The 19,686-nt window shown below is 39.7% G+C and overlaps 1 protein-coding gene across 1 annotated transcript; it reads left to right on the top strand.

The window, feature by feature from the left end:
* Nucleotides 1–1,978: 1,978 nt before the first annotated feature.
* On the top strand, nt 1,979–19,017 carry urb1 (URB1 ribosome biogenesis homolog). Its single transcript, XM_085184052.1, has 39 exons — nt 1,979–2,229; nt 2,350–2,489; nt 2,578–2,729; nt 2,818–2,947; nt 3,041–3,137; nt 3,210–3,295; nt 3,373–3,498; nt 3,613–3,743; nt 3,825–4,020; nt 4,103–4,240; nt 4,321–4,494; nt 4,574–4,700; nt 4,822–4,944; nt 5,040–5,152; nt 5,234–5,353; nt 5,721–5,837; nt 5,961–6,099; nt 6,188–6,346; nt 6,924–7,123; nt 7,210–7,428; nt 7,504–7,689; nt 7,794–8,634; nt 8,722–8,926; nt 9,016–9,202; nt 9,276–9,334; nt 9,420–9,604; nt 9,687–9,797; nt 9,880–9,943; nt 10,029–10,197; nt 11,219–11,321; nt 11,412–11,572; nt 11,657–11,768; nt 11,975–12,081; nt 12,283–12,426; nt 14,492–14,601; nt 14,732–14,938; nt 15,100–15,341; nt 15,887–16,465; nt 18,203–19,017. The coding sequence occupies exons 1-39, from the start codon at nt 2,103–2,105 to the stop codon at nt 18,382–18,384; spliced, it is 6,768 nt and encodes a 2,255-aa protein (XP_085040178.1). The 5' UTR covers nt 1,979–2,102; the 3' UTR covers nt 18,385–19,017.
* The last annotated feature ends 669 nt before the right edge of the window (nt 19,018–19,686 follow it).

The raw sequence follows: 19,686 nt of genomic DNA on the forward strand, positions 1-19,686 counted from the left end.
AAAGCATCTGCGCCATCTTTGTGGTGTCTCACTTGAGTACATCAGTGAGTTGGAATCAAATCAGCTGGAGTAACACTGCAGAAAATAACAGGCTGCAAGTCATTCTGCAAGTTCTTAAACCAGGCAAAGGTGACCCCTGTTGGCCATGCAATTGAATAAAAAATTAAGCTTAAATATATTCGTGGGAACACAAGTTACACAAGATGTTATGCTGAAATTCCAGCTTGTGAAATATTACTATCCCATTCAAATTCATTCCACAAAAAAATGATAGATGTCTTTCTCAACAATCACCAAAAACAGATGTGTGGTTTTGGAAATGCAGACTAGTGTTGTATAACATATCATGTGTGATGTATAATGCTGCCTGTGTTATGAGGATGTCAGATATTCTGAGAAAGAATTGAGCTCAACCACCAGATGAACTGCTGGATGTTCTCTTTGCAAATCAAGAAGAATAGACGCTGAACAAGAGGGGAAGGCTGCAAATCAAACACCATGTGACAAAATAGGATATTCAGACCACATAGCTCGTTTTAACCTATAGCACTTGTTACTTATCACATCAAAGTCAGCTTTTAGATCTGTTTAGGCAGCGTCTGCAAAAGTTTGCTGAGAGAATAACTGAGAAAAGGCACTACTGTGGTTAAAAACCAGATACACTTTAAATAGGATACAAATCTAAGCCACAACTATGTCTGCATGGCTCAGCAAAATGTGTGTTTTCCCTAACTTATTATGCTTTAGTTAAATATAAAAAACTAGAATAAAGGCTGTTGGAAACTGTGTATCTTGCAGGGGATTTGCAGCATTTGCAAAGCCGGAGAGTTCTTGGACCCCACAAGTTTAAGCAGCAGGTAGAGCTAGTCTGCATGGGGATTTGCAAACATGCATAAATGAAAAGGATGTAAAATCCAATCCCTCATGGGTCTCTCTACTTCTTCTTTGTAGTCCAGACTACACAAATCTTTCATTTCACCTATTTGAATTCAACCTGCTCACTTTCATGACTGGATTTTGCATGCTAGCAATGCTATGTGTTGACAACCACAAACACATGTGGATGGTGGAATGTGCGAGCACTAAATGGAGCAGAAAAAAAGGGGTTTCTATCTTTCTGCCTATCTTGAGTTTGTGTTTCTCGTGCAATGACAAAATCTCATCCTGAATACACCCACTGTAGTCAGAACCATCCTGGAAGGTGTTTTTTTTGAGTACTCGCAGATCTTTACATCACTGACAGTATGTGTATATGTGTGTCTATAGACTAATTTTGTCAACTACAATGTAATAACTGTGCAAGACTCAGAAGCATTACTGGTGTGAAGTAGACATCCAAATAAGACCAAGTCTGAAAAATGGATGTGGTCTAAGAACTATTGCTGGTGTGATCCCAGTGCAAGATGACATCTGGGGAGGGATTAATCATTAATTGGTGACAGGCTTCATTATTGTAACATTCAATAATTCAAGCTTGAGCAAAATTCTGCAGATTAAAACTTGTAGCCTGTAAGAAAACGTGAATTACATGATTAAATCGGTGCCTGGTGGTATGAAGAGTTTTCTAGCTTTCTTAAATTCTTTAATATTTAAGCACCCCCCCCCCCCCCCTCTCTCTCTATCTCTATGTGTGTGTGTGTGTGTGTGTGTGTGTGTGTGTGTGTGTGTGTGTGTGTGACTTAAGGCAAAAGTGAAAGATTTGGATCAAAAGTGTTGTAGACCGGTGCCCTCTTGAATATTAAAATCTTGAATATTAAAAAATACTTCTAAGAGAGTTTTCACGCCTAGCCGTCAAGCTAAAGGCAGACAGTATAAAAGAATAAGCTAACTGGTTTTCTTACATGTTTAAGGGATGTAAATGTCGCAAATTTTATGAAATGTGCATGTGCTTTATGTAAAAGACGGAGGAGACAAAATACATTTTATTTGAAGTAACTTAAAGATAATGCGGAACTGAATTTCAGTAGCGAACGTTTCTGGTCGGATGACAATTCCGTTGTACCACGTTCTGTTTACAGAGCAACGTGGGTGACAACACTCACATGGCAGGATAGTGCATAAAAAACTCACGTCAGTGGTAATTGTTGTTTGTATATAACAAAATGGGTAAAAAGCGGCGCAACGACGAGTCTGCTGAGTCAGGCACTCCGCGGAAAAAAGAAACGATTCCGGAGTTCAATGGGACAGTTTTTAAAGCCATGCTGAAGGACCCGACCACAGCCATGAAGGGTGAGTGATAGTATGTACAAATCATTAGCTTGAAGTCATAATATTGTGTTATGCATTCAGTCAACTATGCATTGTTTTATCGGCATCCTGCCTTTGCCCCCCTCCTTTTTTCGTCTGCAGGACTGGAGAAGTTTATATCGACCGCTAAGAAGTTGCCACGGTCCGACCTGTACGATGTGGTTGAAGGTTATATTAAAATCTCCATGGAGTGTGCAGAGATCTTCAAATTGCTCGAAGGAGAAAAACACGTAGAGAGTGAGGTAAGCTTTAGTTTCTCAGCGGACGGCTCTGGCCCGGCTCACTGTTTCTGAGGTTTCTGAGTTAAACTCTGATCGTGTTTCTGTACAGATGATGCTGATTTTTGGGAGCCTGGAGGCGATCCTTCTAAGGACAGCCAGTGACCTCTCCCATTTCAACATGGTCGGCAATGCCATTGTAAAGAAGACCGTTTTCAGCTACATGAAACTCCTGCAGGGGTCTTTCCGTTCGGCAAACCACAGGTTGATTTGTGGATTTCAGTAGAGCACATGACACTCAGTTTAAAATCATTCTGGCCTCAAAACCAATGTTGTTTCCCTTTGAACACAGGTTCATCCGCCAGTGTCTCGGTCTTCTGTGCGCCTTGGTCACCCAGGGTCCAGAAGCTGCCAGAGAGGTCTTAAGTCACCTTCACATTAACAAATTTCTGTCTGGATTGGCAAAGATGAAGGATAAGCAGGTGCGATGCAGTATTTGTCCACAGGGTTTATGATGTGCATCAGATTAGTCTTATTCTGTAGATAAATCTTTTCTGGATATTATAATTTTACAGGGTAGACCTGATGTCCGCCAGGCTTTTATCCAGTTTGTGCTCTCTTTTGTGGTGTCTGGTGATAACGCAACAGTCGGACAAATATTAGAAATCAAAGGTAATATTTAGATATAAATTATAATTTATGCAGTGGACTGTCTGTGAGTAACATGTTCATTTGGTGTGTTAGAACTCCTGCCAGTGATCCTGAACACAGGTCTGAAGGAGGACCGGATGTCCACAGTCAACCTGATTTTGTCCACATTGAAAACTAAAGTAAGTACTAGTCCAGGACATTTGAGATCAGATCATGGATTTGGTAATAAGATGTATTCCTTTCTGTCTTTCTGTAGGTTGTTCTAAACAAAGCCATCAGTAAAACACAGAAAGTACGTTTCTTCACACCTGCTGTGTTGGCCAGCATCGCGTCGCTGTATAAATGGAATGGGATTGCAGATGCAACCGTGGATGATGACAGAGTAGGTCGCTTGTTGCTTTGCTGTTTTGTGTCAAAAGAAACAAAGATTGTGTCGGGTCAGTTTACTTTAACATGTCCAAGTAACATTTTTATTTAATTACATGATATTTTTAAGATGTCGGAAAACACTGAGCTTTCTGGGATGACAGTCATCCGGGAACTCGCTCACAGTTTCCTGCTTGATCTGTGTTGCTCCCGTAAGCATGGTATCAGCTTTCATGATGTCAGCTTTGGCACAGCTGGCAGGTAAGTTATTAACATTCGAATTTCACATTGTCCTTTTCTAAGAACTTCTCATGTGAATCACTGGATTTTACCTCTTTGCAGGCCTGGTAACATTGTTTTGCTCCAGTTTTTGGTGGGGCTGAAACAGGCGACTGAGGATGAACTGGTGGCAGATCTGGTGGTGAATGTGCTGAAAGCTACCCCCGATATTTTGTCCAGATACTTCAAGGAGACTCAGTATGCATATGCTCCGCGCCTCAAAACGACTTGGCAAGACAATGTGAAGCTTCTTAAAAAGGTAACTGTTGGTGGTAAAAGTGTTAAGATAATATCTTATCAGTTTTTAGATGGTAATCGTCACCTTTGCATTTCTATATCAGATCTACGAGGCCCAGCCAGAGATTTCCACAGTCTTTCAAACTCAGGAGGTCATCCCTCTGCCTCGCCTGCTCTCCATGGTGATGGTGATATCTCTTCCTCCAGTCTGCAACAAGAGCTTCTTCACACAGGGCCTTATTGTAAGTGACTGAGCCTCATAGAATAAACTTATTACTGCAGTAAAGACTGAAAACTTTTTGTGTCTTCTATGATTTGACAGCTTGCTAATACAGGAGCACACCTTACAACCCTGTCGGTGGTCAATTTCATCTTGAAAAGAGCCAGTAAGAACATAGAGTATCTTTTGGATAAGTCTGTGTGGTGCAGCTCAGACCTATACACTGCTGAGATGATGGAGGATTTAGTGCAGCAGTACAGGGAGATGCTCGGCAAGGTAGGTTCAGGAAAGTGCCTTAATAAAAGCAAATGATCCACCTTTAAAGGCTTGAATCATTGTTCATGCTCTGTTCCAGATTTTGCCTGACATGACAAGCATAATTGAAAAGTGGCAGTCACTTAGCAAGAAGGAAAAAGCTGGCTCTGAAGAAAAAAAGGATAAAAGCGAAGGGGATGCTAAACTGACTAAATGCAAAGTGCCTGGTAGTAGCATTCACAGTACATGATTATTGTTTATTCCAATTAATCCTTTTTTCTTTTTTTCTTTTTTTAAAAACCCAAAAGGATCTGAGTTGAGTGTCTTGTGTGCTTTATTTTGGAACAGCTGAAGATACAGCTGAGGTCATTTTGCTGAAGACCCTGATTCTTCAGCTCATATGCCTTTACCAGAAAGTGGTGCCGCATCTGGTTAGCCAGTGCAAATTTGACTTCAGCAAGCTTTTAAAGGGTAATGTTTTTGGCGTTATTAAGCTCCAACTTTTGCTTTTTAAAGCTTATTTTTTTCCAACACATGGCTTTTGACACTGGTTTTTATCTGTCCAGGCATTGTGTCAGAGAAAGGAATAAAGGAGGAAGTCCCCCCAGTTTTGCAGCACCACGTACTGCAGTTGGCCTTGGATCTTCCCGCAAGCAAATTCTCCTGGTTCCGTATGCAGGTAAGGAAGTTAAATTCTCTGATTTATTTTTATTTTTGGTTTAAAACACATCAATTCTAAATAGTTTTTCTGTTTTTACAGGGTGCTGCAGATAAAGATTCATCATCTGGAGAGAAATCTGTATTTTACCTGCTTCTCAAGATGTTTGTGAGCAGCAGCAGCAGCCACCTGAAAGCCTCCACACAGATGCTTGTTCTAAAAGTAAGGAGCATTTTGCCTTTTCCTCTGTGCTTTCAGTCTGCATTATATGAGACATACTGTATATATTTAGATATTTAAATTAGTGCTTATTTATTCAAGATTGGTCCACTTGGGCAAACAAACTGTAAGCATGTTATATTTTTATATACGAGGGCATCATTCCTGGAGGAATTATATGTATGTATGTTAGCAGATATTTATCTTTTGTAGGGTACAGCTCAATCCTCCATCGAATTTTAAGTTAATGAAATCAGAGCAGCTTAAGCTAAAGTCTTTTAAGGGTTTTATTTTAAGAGGTTTATATTTGTGTGGACAAATTTCCTCCAGCAGTACTGCTAAAGCAATTGGTGTCCTGTGTTGTATTTAGGTACTAAAGGACACTGGTGTGTTCGAGCACACCTGGACTGAGCTTGAGCTCTGGCTTGAACAGCTGGCTAGACTAGAGCCAGACCAGCAAGAAACTGTTATTCAGTTCTTGGAGCGGGTAAGGCTTCCATTTTTTTTTTTCCTACTTTTCTACATAACCGTCATATTGGAGGTTGGAAAAAATAAAGGTTTTAATCCTCATGCCTGATAATAAACTCTTAAAACCTGTCTCTTGCTCTAGGTGTTGGTTAAACTGGTGTGCAGTTCCTATGAATACACAGATAAAGTGGCCAGCCTGGTCCAGGAAGCAGGTTATCTGCAAGCGAATCTGAGTAGCCAGGAGGGTGACACAGCCAGTGTCCCAGTTTCTCACATAGATGGTCAGCATTTAAATGTGGAATCAACGCTGAATTCTTCAGGGCTCAAGTATGTCCGTGAATGTTTATGCTTTTTATTTTTTCATCTCAGATGTCATAGACATGCTTGATGTCATTATGGAGGCCAGTGATGGTGAGTTGGAGGAGTTCGGCCCAGCTGTAAGTGAAGATCTCATCATGCAAACCTTCCCCTTCAGTGCCCTTGTACCCGCTACCCTGGAGGCCCGAAATAAGCTACCAGCAGATAGTGGTAAAGGACCTCCGCCTCACTTGTGACAAAGAGTGAAATCACAAATTTGCAAAAAAAAACCTTTTAGAGCATGAAAATTGTTATGCAGTATAAGAAGTACAACTTTAAATATAGGGCCAGATTTACTAAACGGGACAAAATTGTATGTGAGTGCAATCACAGGCACAGTCAGTTCATTTCAATATCAAGCTCAAAAAATAAGACGTTTTCTCCGCATTAAATATCGCTGTAATTAGTACTAAACTGTGTGTCGCAAACTTTAGGAACTTAATTTGCTTGATTTAAATATTCTATTCCTGTATTTTTCACTTTGAGAAAGAATCTCCAACAAACACATTTGCAAAAAAATCTCTGAGTTCCCATCTCTTGTAATATTGGCAATCACTGCGCTCTCTTTGTAAATACATTGTGGGTTTTTGTTGTTGTTTTTAATGCCAAAACCCAGATTAGTGAATCTGGCCCATAGCCTGTAATTAATGTTTAAAAAGACATTTACCCATTCTGTTCATGCACACTTTGATTGAAAAATGTACTGTGATCTATGATGTTTGTAACCATCTGTCTTTGTGTCTCTTAGGGATGGTATATGAATACTTGGCTGCAGTGCTCTCAGATGTGCTGCACTGTCAGAGAGAGCCGCTCCCTCTCTGTCTGGCTCTGCTGCAGTACGATAAAGAGTTTGTCTCCTCTGAATGCTTTACCTCTCCTCATTCAGCCATTGTATGTTTTCATCAGTATTACTCCAAGTGGTTACCACAGCAGTGCCGTGAAGAATTGGTGGGTTTTTAGTGATACAACGAGATTGCCTAACCAGACATGGTTAGACATAGTACTTGGACTAATACTCTTGTTTATTTTGTTAGTTCCAGTCTTCTGAATGCCATGCAAAAGGATTATCAGATCAAACATCATACACTGCACTGATGAAAGCTGCCTACATCCAAGGTCCAGACACTTTGCTTAAGGATACCTTCAGGAAAAGTGCAGAAGAAGCTCTAGCTTCCTTTTCTCTGGCAGAGTTTCCAGTTGCAATCAAGCAGATATTACTCTACATCAGATCAACTGTGGAAAACTTTGGAACGGTAGGTGCGCAAAACAAGCCCCATACTACGCACATTGTTGAATATGCAAACAGTGCATCATTTCCCTCTTCACAGTTCTCTAAAGACGTAGGAGCTTCCGTGTTGAGGACCTTCATGGAAATACTCGAAAAGATGGTGATCAAGCTCCAAGGCTTTCAGGAGGCAAAAAACTCTGAACTAGCTGTAGAGAAATCCCAAGAAGGATCAGACCTCTTTCTGGAACTTAACCAGTCCTCCACGGTTGAAGTTAATATTCAGCAGGTTAGAAAAATAATGCGTTTACTGTGTTGTTGTTTTTTCAGACTTTGCAATATTCTCCTTTTTTGGAGTGAAGGATTTTTTTTAATGAAACTCTCTTTCTTTAGATCCTTCTTTCAGCTCTTGGCTCCATCTTTAAGCATCCATATCTGGAGCAGTGGTTTCTGGCTCTGGAGCTATCTGCCATGCCTCCTCACTCTCTAAACCCTGTCAGACTTAAGCACTTGTGTTCACTGATGACAGATAATATTCTCGTCCTCCTGAAACTCTGTGCCCCTGTTCTTCAAGAACTAAATCATCTAGAGCTTCTGAGGAGTTACATGGGAGCTTTAGAAAGAGCTGCTCTTCAGGAATTGGTGGAGAAGGGCTCTAAACCGGCAAAGAAACACTCCAGAACTTTCCAGGGCCTCCTGTCTCTGCACAACTACATGGATTCCAGTAATTTGAGGGAAGTTGTCTCCAAGTTGCTTCTCCTCCCACACAACAGCCTCATCTCCCCCAGTAGCAGTAAGGGGGCAAATTTTGAGCTCAGCATTTACGGTCAGGCAGCTCTACAGATCCTCACAGAGTGTAAATATACGGCCTCCCAGGACCATGGCACATTTCTGACACAGGCACACCTCTTTGGTCTGGGCACACTGCTGCTGTCCTGTTCCAAGCCTGCACTGGAGGCATTCTTGCTCCAGTTTCTATCCAGTGAGCCAAGCAGTGCAAAGCTCCTCCACACAGATGTGCTGTTGCACTGTCTCCAAAGACCACTCTCAGACTCCTTAGCTATCAGCTCTCTCCTGCTGCAGAACTGCTCCACTCACCGGCTCCGGTTTGAGATGTGGTGTCTTGAACCTGAAAACATGGAGAAGCTTTCTGACCAATCGGAAGCCTTCCTTCCACTGATTAATATGTACTTACGTGTGGCAAGCAGAGAGGACCCAGCCAGACCCAAAGATGGTATGTACTGAAACAAATAATACTCTTTTATCTCGTATTGCTATAGATATCCTAATTGAGGTATGCTTGGCTGCTGTTGTTTCATAGTGCAAAAAGACATTTTGAAAGCCTTGAAGCAAGTGTTGCTTGCCAAGTTCTCCCAGTGTGTTCTGGGAAACCTGACAGAGGAGTCCGGAGCCCAGCTTACGGAAACTCTAGGCAGTTTGATAAAGCTCTCTGCAAACAGCAAGGACATCAGGGATTTGATCAACAGTCTTCCCAGTGCTCTTCAAAATGTGGACAGTTTTGAAAGGTGAAATTTATAGTCGCACTACAAAACTACAAAAAATAAATAAACGATCCTGTCAAAACTTATTTGATGAATATTCTTTGCTCTATCAGATGGCAACTAGTAGATGTTATCGGTGACAAGCTGGCTGATTGCCCAGAAGAACAGGAAAAATGGAGGAAGTCTGTCGCCACTGCAGCTATCAAGTGTCTCATTGCCTCTTACAGTCACTCGAAAGATCAGGCTACTTCCCCATTAGAGCAGGAGCACAGCATCTTAAAAAGACTACAGCGAGTCCTAGTGGGTTTACGTCACGCATACATTTTGTAAGTTTTAAACTTTTTGCGTTTCCTAACTTACTTTCTTTATACAGATATCCAAAGAAGACATCACTGCATCTGAGTGGAACAATTTTGTCAAAAATGGACTAAAGTAGGTTATCTATTTAAATCCATTTTGCTATTTAATGTTTCAGAACTTTTGCTGACTGACTGTAAAATATTCTTAAATCTTTCAGATATCGCTACAGAGATCACGACTTCCTGAACACTCTGAGCAGCCTGTTGGAAGTGATGTATTGTGGCACTGAGGTTCAAAAGGACCTGATACCTTTACCCACTCTTTACACAATGATCTCCAGCCATTCTCTGTTCCTGCCCACCATGCTGGACTCTGAAGAGTCTAACAGCTGCCAGATTAAAGGTACAATGCAATAAAGTTTTTTTTTTAAAAAGATTCCAAATCACAAATTAATCACAAATACACACATTTGTTGTCATTTTAGAAGAGTTGGTATTCCTCCTACTCTGTCTGGTGAAGAAAAGCCCAAGTGTCTGCAACATCAATCATTTTGTTGTACTTTTGGGAGCATACGGAGCTACACTGAGTACTTCAGGTAAAACAAGAAAACCTGTTTTCTTTTTTCTTTTTGTGTGTGTTTATTGTCTTATCCTCTTATATCTTCTTCTGTTTTGCAGATCAAAAATTATTGCTGCTTCTTCAGGAATATGAAAGAAACCAAGTCAGCCTGCTGAAGTTCCAGTAGGTTGAATTCATCTTTTTATGTTCTAAATGCTAGAAGTGTGCTTGTTTAATACAAAAACTCAGTGTGAGTTTTCAACTGCAGGTCATTGTTGTGGGGCCCAACAGCAGTGGAGCACCACAAGACCAGTAAAAGCCTGGGAGCTTCTCTGTGGAAGCAGACCAGCTCAGATGACCTGTTGGCTCTCCTCAAACCTGACAAGATGTTGCAAACTATTGCACACTTTCCACAGCAGCGCAAAATCATTCCGCAGGTTAATGTTTTACATCATATTTACATTTCAGATTTACACCGATCAGGCATAATATTGTGACCACTGACTGATGAAGTGAATAACACTTATTATGTGTTTATCATGCCGTCTGTTAGTGGGTGGGATCAATGAGGGAACAAATGAACATTTTGTCCTTAGAGTTGATTTGGTGGAAAGAGGAAAAATGGGCATTTGTGGATTTTAGCAAGGGCCGAATTCTGATCCCTGGTCCCTCTTCTCCGGTCCAGCAGATAAACTTCTATAGGTCAAACTCCTGAAAAAGTTCATGCTGTTTCTGATAGAAAGGTGTCAGAATGCCCAGTTTATCATAGATTGTTGTGTATTGGGCTGCACAGCTGCAGACCAGTCAAAGTGCCCATGTTGACCCCTGCCTGCTGTCAGGGGCACCAACAATGGGCACATGAGCATCACAACTGGACCTCGGATGGCTAGCTGCATCACTTACCTGGGGAATACCTAGCACCAAGATGCATTATGGGGAAAAAAGCAAGCCACCGGAGGCAGCCTGATGCTTTGGGAAATTTTTAGCTGGTAAACCCTGGGTCCTGCCATCCATTTAGATGTTATTTTGACACGTAGCACCTACCTAAGCATTGCTCCAGACCATGTACAGTTTTTCATGGAAAAAGGCCTCTTTCAGCAAGATAATGCACCACAAATGCTTTGGTTCAGGAGTAGTTTGAGGAGCACAACTACAAGATTGAAACTTGAATTGTCCTCTGAATTCTCCACATCTCAATCCAATCAAGCATCTGTAGGATGTGGTGGGCAAACTAGTCTGATTCATGGGGCCCTGCCTTGCAACTTACAGGGCTTAAATGATCTGTTGCTAACATGGATTCCACCAGATTCTTCAGGGGCCTAGTGGAGTCCATGCCCAGACGGGTCAGGGCTGTGCTGGCAACAAAATATAAGGTTATGCCTGATCAGTGTCCATTAGTGGTAAATGACACACTGCATTATATGTTTGTGTAATGTACATGTTCTTACCCTCTCTCAGGAAAGCACGGAGCCTCTCTACAATAATAATAAAGTGAAAGACCTTGGGAATTTGTATGATCCGTGTTTTCTGTTGCCTCTGTTCAGCGCCATATTGCGGCCAGGTATCATATTTCACTGGTTGTCGTCACTCAGTATAATTAGTTTAAATGATCACTTCTTATATCTGTTGCATATTTCCTCCTCTTTGACAGAATGTGTTATTGACTGCCTGAAGTTTGTATCCAGCCACGCTCTTGGGGTAACTGTAATGGCCCTGAGTAGCTATGATCCAAAGGTGAGGGCGGCAGCGTACCACGTGCTTAGCTGCTTCTACCAACATCTGGAGGGTGCTCAGTTCAGAGAAAAGAGACAGGTAAAATATTAGAGAAATCTTATGTGTGTGTGTATAAATGTTGTGTGTTTGGAAACACTTGACGGGCTTGTTTTTGTCTCACAGCTGCTCTACTTGATGGACATGGTAAAAAATGGAATTCAGCAACAGAATCAAAGACTCCCATTTGTCATGACCACTTACATCACCAAAGTGGCTCAGCAGATGCTCAAACCTGGTGTGTAACCCTGAAAACTTTAATATCTTTCTGCTGACATAACCCTTATTATTTACTAAGAGATGCTTTTTAGGTTGAAAGTAGGTTTTAGGCTAATCTGTCCTGAATAAGAATCACAGTCATGGTTTGCACTTGTTTTTCTATCTACCTTCTCCTGTAATAACAAAAGAATCATTGACCTTCACATGTTTGTTCGCTTTTCCCAGAGGACCACATGTACATGGTGCTGAACAGATTTCTGCTATCCCACCAAAGTTTGGACTTCAGAAGAGTCCCTGAGTTTTTTAAGCTTTTCTACAGCTTTGACTTGGAGGTAAAGAAACTGGTGAAAGCACTGTTTTTGTATTCTGGTGCCGTCTGGTATTAAACATGATTGGTGACGCTTCCTTGAACTTAAATGACTGTCCAAATAAACTCCTCTTGAATGAGCAACCTTTATCGGTTTGTTTGCTTAGCTCAGGCCTTTTTTTAGACGTGGGAGTCGTGACTGTTTGTGTTTTCTTTCTTTCTGCAGCACAAGGTGGAACGTGAGTGGATTCTAAGCGTGCTGGAGCAAGGGATGAAAGATGGACACTGCTATGACCTGTGCAACCAGCAAGGCATCTTTCAGATCCTTTTAGGCTTCAGCAGCAGCCCTCTGTGTGATGAACACTTCCAGGTACACGCTTGTCTGTCTGTAGTTGTGTCACCATTTTTTCTAGTTGAGTTTTGAAGAAATCTTCATTTTAGATCAAGACAATATGTCCTAAAAAAGTTAAATCTAAAGGAAGATTGAGCCTTTCAAACTTTTGTATTACTATTGGGCGATATATTAACATTTTCAGACCAACCAGGGCCTTTATGGTTTGTTTTGTCTCACTAATCTCTCTCCTGACAGGATTTTTATATCTGTAACTGTTCAAGGTTTGGCATGACAGTGAGCTTGTCTTTCTTGCTGATTTATGTGAATATGCTCTCACTGATACAGTTTCCTCCAAGGGCATAGATTTGTGTCAAAATATTTACCATGCTATCAATTTCTTTCTAAGCAAGACTTGATGTCTGTGTTCTTAAATTCAACCCCTACAGCAACCAGTTTCACACATGTATAAGTGCATAATATGATTCTACATAGAATAAGATTAGGATTTGCTGGTTAATTGGTTCTTGGTTGAAAACCATTTCAGACGACTCATGGTACACTGCTACCTCATTAGTCAACTCATCTATGTGCATTAGACACAGATTGATAACATTTCAAATGTTTTCACATTACCACGTCGTTCAAACAGTAATTTATCCTGTTCTAGATGTCAAACATATTCCTGTGTCTTTAGGACATGTGCTTTCTCCTTGAATCTATTTTATAGTTACTTCTGTAACAGAAGGTTTATGGATGTACTAAAGGAGGACATGTACAGGGTTGGTGTGATAGAGGAGGATGCTAAGAATATGGTGAGATCGGGGGCAAATGAGCAGCTGTGATTTCAGTCATTTGGTTTGGTGGAGTTCACTATTCAGGTGGATCTCTGGGGCCAACTTAATGCAGTTGCTTTAGCCTCTCTGCACACCCAGCAACTTATTGTGTGTGATGAGAAGGAAAGAAAACATCATGCTGTACCCGGTGGATTCAGGAAACTGTTGTTTTTGGGGCTCGAAAAGATTAGAAAATTAGTTTGCATGCAGAACAAAAGTTATTATAGTTAACTACAGCTAAACTTAAAATCTAAAACTGGATATGAAAACAAATGATAGTTTACTAAAGTAAAAATAAAAACCAGATTGTTTAAAAAACAAAAACTACTGAAATAATCTTTTTGAACTTGGAAAACTAAAATAAAAATATAGAAGAAATATCCTTAGTTTTAGTATTAATGTTAGTTTGGCACAATTTGTTATTTACTTAATATAATTAAGTTGTCTGATGAGCCCTTGATCAATTTTTGTGACTATGGATGTGTGACTTTGTGTTAGCTGCTTTCAAAAAGTTGTTTTTATTGTAATAGCCACACTAAATGCTACCATTAGCATATAACTGCTGTGATATTAATAAAGAAAAGGACTTAAACTAACGATGAAACTGATACAATTGATAAAAATTAAAGTAAAACTAAACATTTTCAAATAATAAAAATACTAGCGGTTACCAGTGCTACCCCTCAGCCTCCTAGTAGATGCACCTATTGTATGAATAGGTGACTTTCTTCTTGAGTTAACACATTCACAGAATTTTCAGAAAACTTGACCTCTGAACTTGAGGTCGAGGTCACTGAGATTTGAACTCATACTTCACCTCGTTCTCAAGTTATCGCATTCACACTTGTTCGTCCCGGGTGAGGTGACGACAATACCCCATCAGCATTTGACGTCTGAGGACTAAAAACTAACCTGAAACAAGCAAACCCACTCTGAAAACCTATTGAAGCTAAAATGAATTTAAAAAAATCTAAACAAGATAAAAACTCATTAGAAAATAGAAAAACTATAACAACTCTGTGCAGAATGGACTACACATTACTCAGCTATTACTGCGTATATTGAAAAACACCAATAATAAGATAGTTATTCATTACACTAGTAGGTTATAGAGCCAAATCCTTCACATAATGAAGAAAGAGATCAGAAAGTACCACCGTAAAGTTCTGAAAACTAACACATTATTGAGGATAAGGTGCGTGATTCTCTGAAATATACACAAACAGGAAAAATAAGAATATCATGTACATGTATTTCTCACTTTTTAGGCACAGATCATCAGGGTGTTGTGTCAGGCTGCTCATGTGACCAAAGCGGCGCATAACCTCACCAAGACCTCTGGGCTCCTAACCTGGATAATGCAAATAGTTGAAAAAAGGTGAGCCTTAAATTAAGGTTTGCTGTTAAATTTGGTTCTTTATTTTGATATTTTAATTTTCATTTTGATATTTTAATGATGATTTTCATCAGTTACATATTTGTTACATATGTCTGTTTTTAATTGACAGGAATCTGGATTGGCAGCTGCTGTGCGCCATCATCGATCTGTTTCATGTGCTGTGGTTTACGGCCCTCGGGCAGAAGGAGAAGCAGGTGGATGAAGCAAAGACCTCCTTATCTGCTGAGGAGCAACCTCAGAGCTTTGTGAAATGTCTTCCTCTGCCACTCATCAGTGAATTCTTATGTGTGGCGTCAACTATCATGAGACATCTCGGGTAACGTGTCTCATCCATCATTCAGGGCTGTTAGAAAGTCCACACCTCGGGCACTTTACCCGAAACTTTTATTCACACGTGCAGTGATGAAACCTAAGATGTCCAGTAAATGTTAACTGTCTTTTGATGAAAGATGTCATTGTTTCATCTCCTTCTGACAGGTTGGGTTTGAAGGCCGCTCAGCTCAGCTTGTTTCTACAGACTCTTTGCTCTGTGCTGAAGCATCGTGCGACTGCTCTCCATGTAAGCAAACGGGCAGACCAGCTCACGCTCCACCCACAGCCTCTGTCCTGCACCGAAGCCCTCGCTCTGCTTCACTGCTGGGCCTCCTCGTCCCACAATACAGAACTTCTTACCCAAATACAAGCCTTGTCAGAAAAGCACAAAGTGAAGGAGGTGATGGGTGAGTGCTTTTAACAAATTCTAACATACAGAGAATCTTGTACAGTTGCCACGGTCGTCTTTGATGGACATCCTCCAAGCCCATAATGGAAAAGGAGATACTGATCATTTTTAAAACAGCCTTATTTAAACAGCTAATTAAAAAAAACTACCAGTTGAAACTTAACAGCATGAACATAATAAACATATATGAGGTGTTTGAATGAACCTAACTGGCATAAAAATGTGGTATGACCCACTTTGTACCCATGTTTGCAGTTGTGATTAAGATACTTTGTAATATCTTTACTTTGTGTAGCTTTGATAACTACTTACTATCTCTAAATAGTAGATAGTTCATATTTGATATTTATATGGTTTCATGAATGTGCCTGATTTGCAGCCAAATTCAGAAACTTGGCCTTAGAGTTAAAAGTAAATGCAAAGGAACGGCTGACGAAAGAACAGCAATAAAAATCAGGCTTAACAAGTGTCATGTTTATAAAGATTTGGAGAGTTTTGTTATATTGTCACATTGTATATCGTTTTGTCCATATTCCTCTTTAGGGATGAGAAAGGATAAGGCCCGAGTTAAGAGCTCCCTTTCCCACATCTATATGCGAAAAGAAAAGTTGGCAGAAGACACAGAGACCGAAAATGAAGATAAGAGTCTTCTGACAGAGTGTAAACTTTACCTCACCAATATCTTTGTTCACTGGGAGCCTGCTTTCCAACTCTCTGAACCCCAGCCAGCTCTGCCAACAGACAAGCTGGATCCCAGCTGGCTGGCCAGGATTACTGCGCACCTGGTTACAAAGTGGTCCCTGAGGTGCTTGGTGGAGGACTCGTATGATGAAAACAGGGCAAAAGAATTCTTGCTCTGGCTTGAAATGGCTGTGATCAAACACACAAAAATTGCGGATGTTGTGCTGCTTGATCTTGGCTTGAAAGCGGACCTCCTTCGGCTCTACCATCAAGCCTTTGAAGCTCAGTGTCACTCCAGCATTTCAGCAAGAGCAGAAACCTTACAGCTTTTCACCAAGATTATGATCTCCTTGCTAGAGATCCAAGGCAACCTTCCAGAGCTGCATCAGGCAGTTGTCTCTGCTTGCATCCCAGAGGCCACACATGATCAGACTAGACTTGGTGAGAACCTGCTACTTTTTCCAAACCCTCATTCTGTAATTGTAACTGATGAGTTATCTCAGTTAAACAAGTGGGATGTAGTGTTAACATATATAGTATGAAAGGATTTAAAATTGAGATTATTGTCGCCGTCCCTAGATGTCACAATGCTGCTGCTGCTGCAGGAAACTTACATTAACGAACATAATTACTTACAAAAGATGAACACAAAGATGGAAGCCCTGGCAAAAGCATACTGCTTTTACACTTTTGAAAATTACCAGAATCGTTTATTTTGTCATTTTTAATCTGCCAGGATGCAAAATATCTTTAATTGAAATGATATTTTAGGACTTAAATACAATTATTGTTATTAGCCATGGCTTTTCAAAATTACTGGTTTATAAAAGGGGAGGAACAATAGTAAAGCACATTTTAATTTTTTTTATTAAGATGATAAATTAGAGTTGCTTACTTGCATTCCAGAAGAGAAAAAATTGTATTATTGGTTAAATTATTAATTTCTGACTCCTCAGAGAAGCTCAAATGTGGGAATAAAAATGTTTGAAATTCCTCACTCGTGCTGGAAACGGTGAAATGTTGAGAACTCGCCGAAAAGGAAAAAGTTTGCACTCCGTGGTGCTGCATGGTCTTTGAGACAAACAGGGCAATACTGGGCAATTATTGTCACAGTGAGGTCAAGCATGCCCCGAAGTCAACTGCTGAACTGGTATTTACGAAAAGGCCCAGAGGAAGAAAATGAAGCAGAAAATGAAAACTTACAGAAGTGGATGTGAATCAACTTAAGATTTTAAGTACTAGAGACAGAAGGAAGACCAGTGTTGATCTTCAAGTAGAGATAAATGCTTCTAGATCAGTCTGAGAAGGTCTCCACATTTACCTCCACAATTTATTCAGACAACTGAATAAAGAAGACTTATCAGGGAGAATAGCTGCTGGTATAAAAACATTATTGGGGCCTGTAAACATCCAGAAACATCTCTGATTTGCCAAGGAGCACAGATGGTAGACTGTAGATAACTGGAAAGAGGTACTTTGGAGGGATGAAACTAAGTTTAAATTCTTGCACAGAAACTGTTTGGCTCATATACCAACAAGTCAATGACCCCAAGCATACATGAAAGCTGTAAAGAAACTATTTGACTAAGAAAAAGGAATTTAGACTGATAAACTGACCAAGTCAAAGTCCAGACTTGAATCCTTCAGAGATAGTTTGCACAAACAAAGAGAACAGCTGGAAACTATTAACTTAGTAACAAAAGAGATTGCAATGCCAGCAAGAATGACAACTCCTGTTAGGACCAAAGGATTTTGCCTAATAAATGGCATAATATTTAGTTTTAAACACGTTTTAGAGATTTCTTAAATATTCTTTTCTTTTTTCTTTTTTTTTGACAGGTGGTCTAAGAAATGGTTGAATATTCTATATTTGGTGTTTTTTAACAAAATGAAGTTATGAATTCAACTGTATATTCCCTACATTGATTAGATACTCTGTATTTGCCACATTTGTCAAAGCATGAACTAAAAAGAGAAAGCCTACAGTAATAATATATATTGTCAAACATATTTTAATCATGATGTAGAATCCATCGTACGTAAAAAATATACATTTAAATATAGAAGTAAATACATGTTTACATTTTCTTTTTCAGTATCTTTAAAGTCCCAAAGTGACAATAAGTTTTAATAGGTTGTTTTGTAAATGAGTTGGATGTCTTGTTTTCTTGTTTCCAGAAGCAGGATTGTCTCTGCTGTCACTGTACATCCATGAGGTGTGGAGTGGAGCCACGTCGGCTGATCTCTTCCTGTCTCATGTCAGTTTGGTGACCGGAGCCAAGTGCAAGAAAGTGAAATCATCCCAGAAGAAAGCAGACATAAGAGACATCTGTAATGACATCATTACCGTGAAGAGTTAAATATATAAATTATATCTGAACACTTAATGTGTTCTTTAAAATAGACCAAATGAGACTTCACATACTTCTGTTCAGCTGCATTTATTTCCTGTAAATAGACTTAAAATATTTTGTAAACTTTTGTAAAACCGTCTTGTCATAAAATGTTGATTTACAAATCTGTTGTTAATTTGAACGTTATTTTAAACTCATTAACCTCAAGTGTGTGTGCAAGTGTGTGTGTGTGTGTGTGTCTTCAATCACCGTTTTTTTTTTATTTTGAAATTTGCTGCTTTATTATTCATTTTCAGTCCAGTCCTTGTACCTGATATTTTTATAGGAATATCTTTTGTTAATCACCTAATTCTGACCTATGAATCATTCAAATATAAAGAAAATTCACTTAATGATAAACTAGTGTTGTCTAAACATAACAAACAACTTGACAAAAGACTAATTTTAAATTGTATCTTTAAAAATAATTGGTACTTCTGGTTTTGTGTGTATTAATTGTCCTTGTATTGGGAAGTCACAAAGAAGGAAGAGCATGTGGATGGAAGCATAACTTATGTTAAGCTATGCTTTATTTGCAGGTGGAATTCTTGACATTGTTTCCTTTAGTGTAAAACTAAAGACATATGCATCAAAGTAAGACATCTAAGATTTTTGTTCATATTTTTATGTAGAGTACTGTCCCAAAGTCTTGGGCCACCCCTACATTTCTTCATATTTTGCTTGCAAGGAACCAGAAATCTGGTAATTTTTAGTCATGTTCATGCAAAACGCGGGAAAAAACAACAAATGATGTGACACAGGACCTGTGAGATGCATTTAAACCTTCAGTTTTGTTCATATACTGCTCACCAAGACCTTTAGAAATAGTCTCAGTGGAAGGGTTGCTGGCAAGAAGCCATTCTTAAGGAAGAAAAATGAAGTGAAAAGGCTGATGTGTGACAAGTTACACAAGAACTGTCCTGAAAATCAGTGGCAAAAGGTCTTATGGTGTGACAAATCCAAAAAAAATTTCATTCAAACCATTGTTGAAATGTACGGAGGAGGTACAACAGTGGGTGTCTATAGCCATTTTTTTTAAGTGGAGGCTCTGTCAGGGTTTGTCAGGCCTTTCAGCCTGTGGTATTTGGCATATTGTCATTAACACAGTAAAGTACTTTTAGAGTTTGATTGGCAACAACTTCATTTTTCAGCATGACAATGATCCCAAAACACTGAAAAAACACAATGAAAGTTGTGGATTGATTTGGACCTCAATGAAGAGCTTTGAATGTTCTTCAAGAAGCTTGGAGAACCATTACTGAAGAATTC

The sequence above is a fragment of the Neolamprologus multifasciatus genome, chromosome 14, assembly GCF_963576455.1.
Source record: "Neolamprologus multifasciatus chromosome 14, fNeoMul1.2, whole genome shotgun sequence".
Classification (NCBI taxonomy): Eukaryota; Metazoa; Chordata; class Actinopteri; order Cichliformes; family Cichlidae; genus Neolamprologus; species Neolamprologus multifasciatus.

Bases quoted from the DNA above. Each gene is read 5' to 3' on its own strand.
- urb1 (XM_085184052.1), top strand. From the start codon at position 2,103: ATGGGTAAAAAGCGGCGCAACGACGAGTCTGCTGAGTCAGGCACTCCG. The intron at 4,495-4,573 runs GTAGGTTCAGGA...GCTCTGTTCCAG, and splicing joins ACAGGGAGATGCTCGGCAAG to ATTTTGCCTGACATGACAAG. The intron at 12,427-14,491 runs GTACACGCTTGT...CTCACTTTTTAG, and splicing joins TGTGTGATGAACACTTCCAG to GCACAGATCATCAGGGTGTT.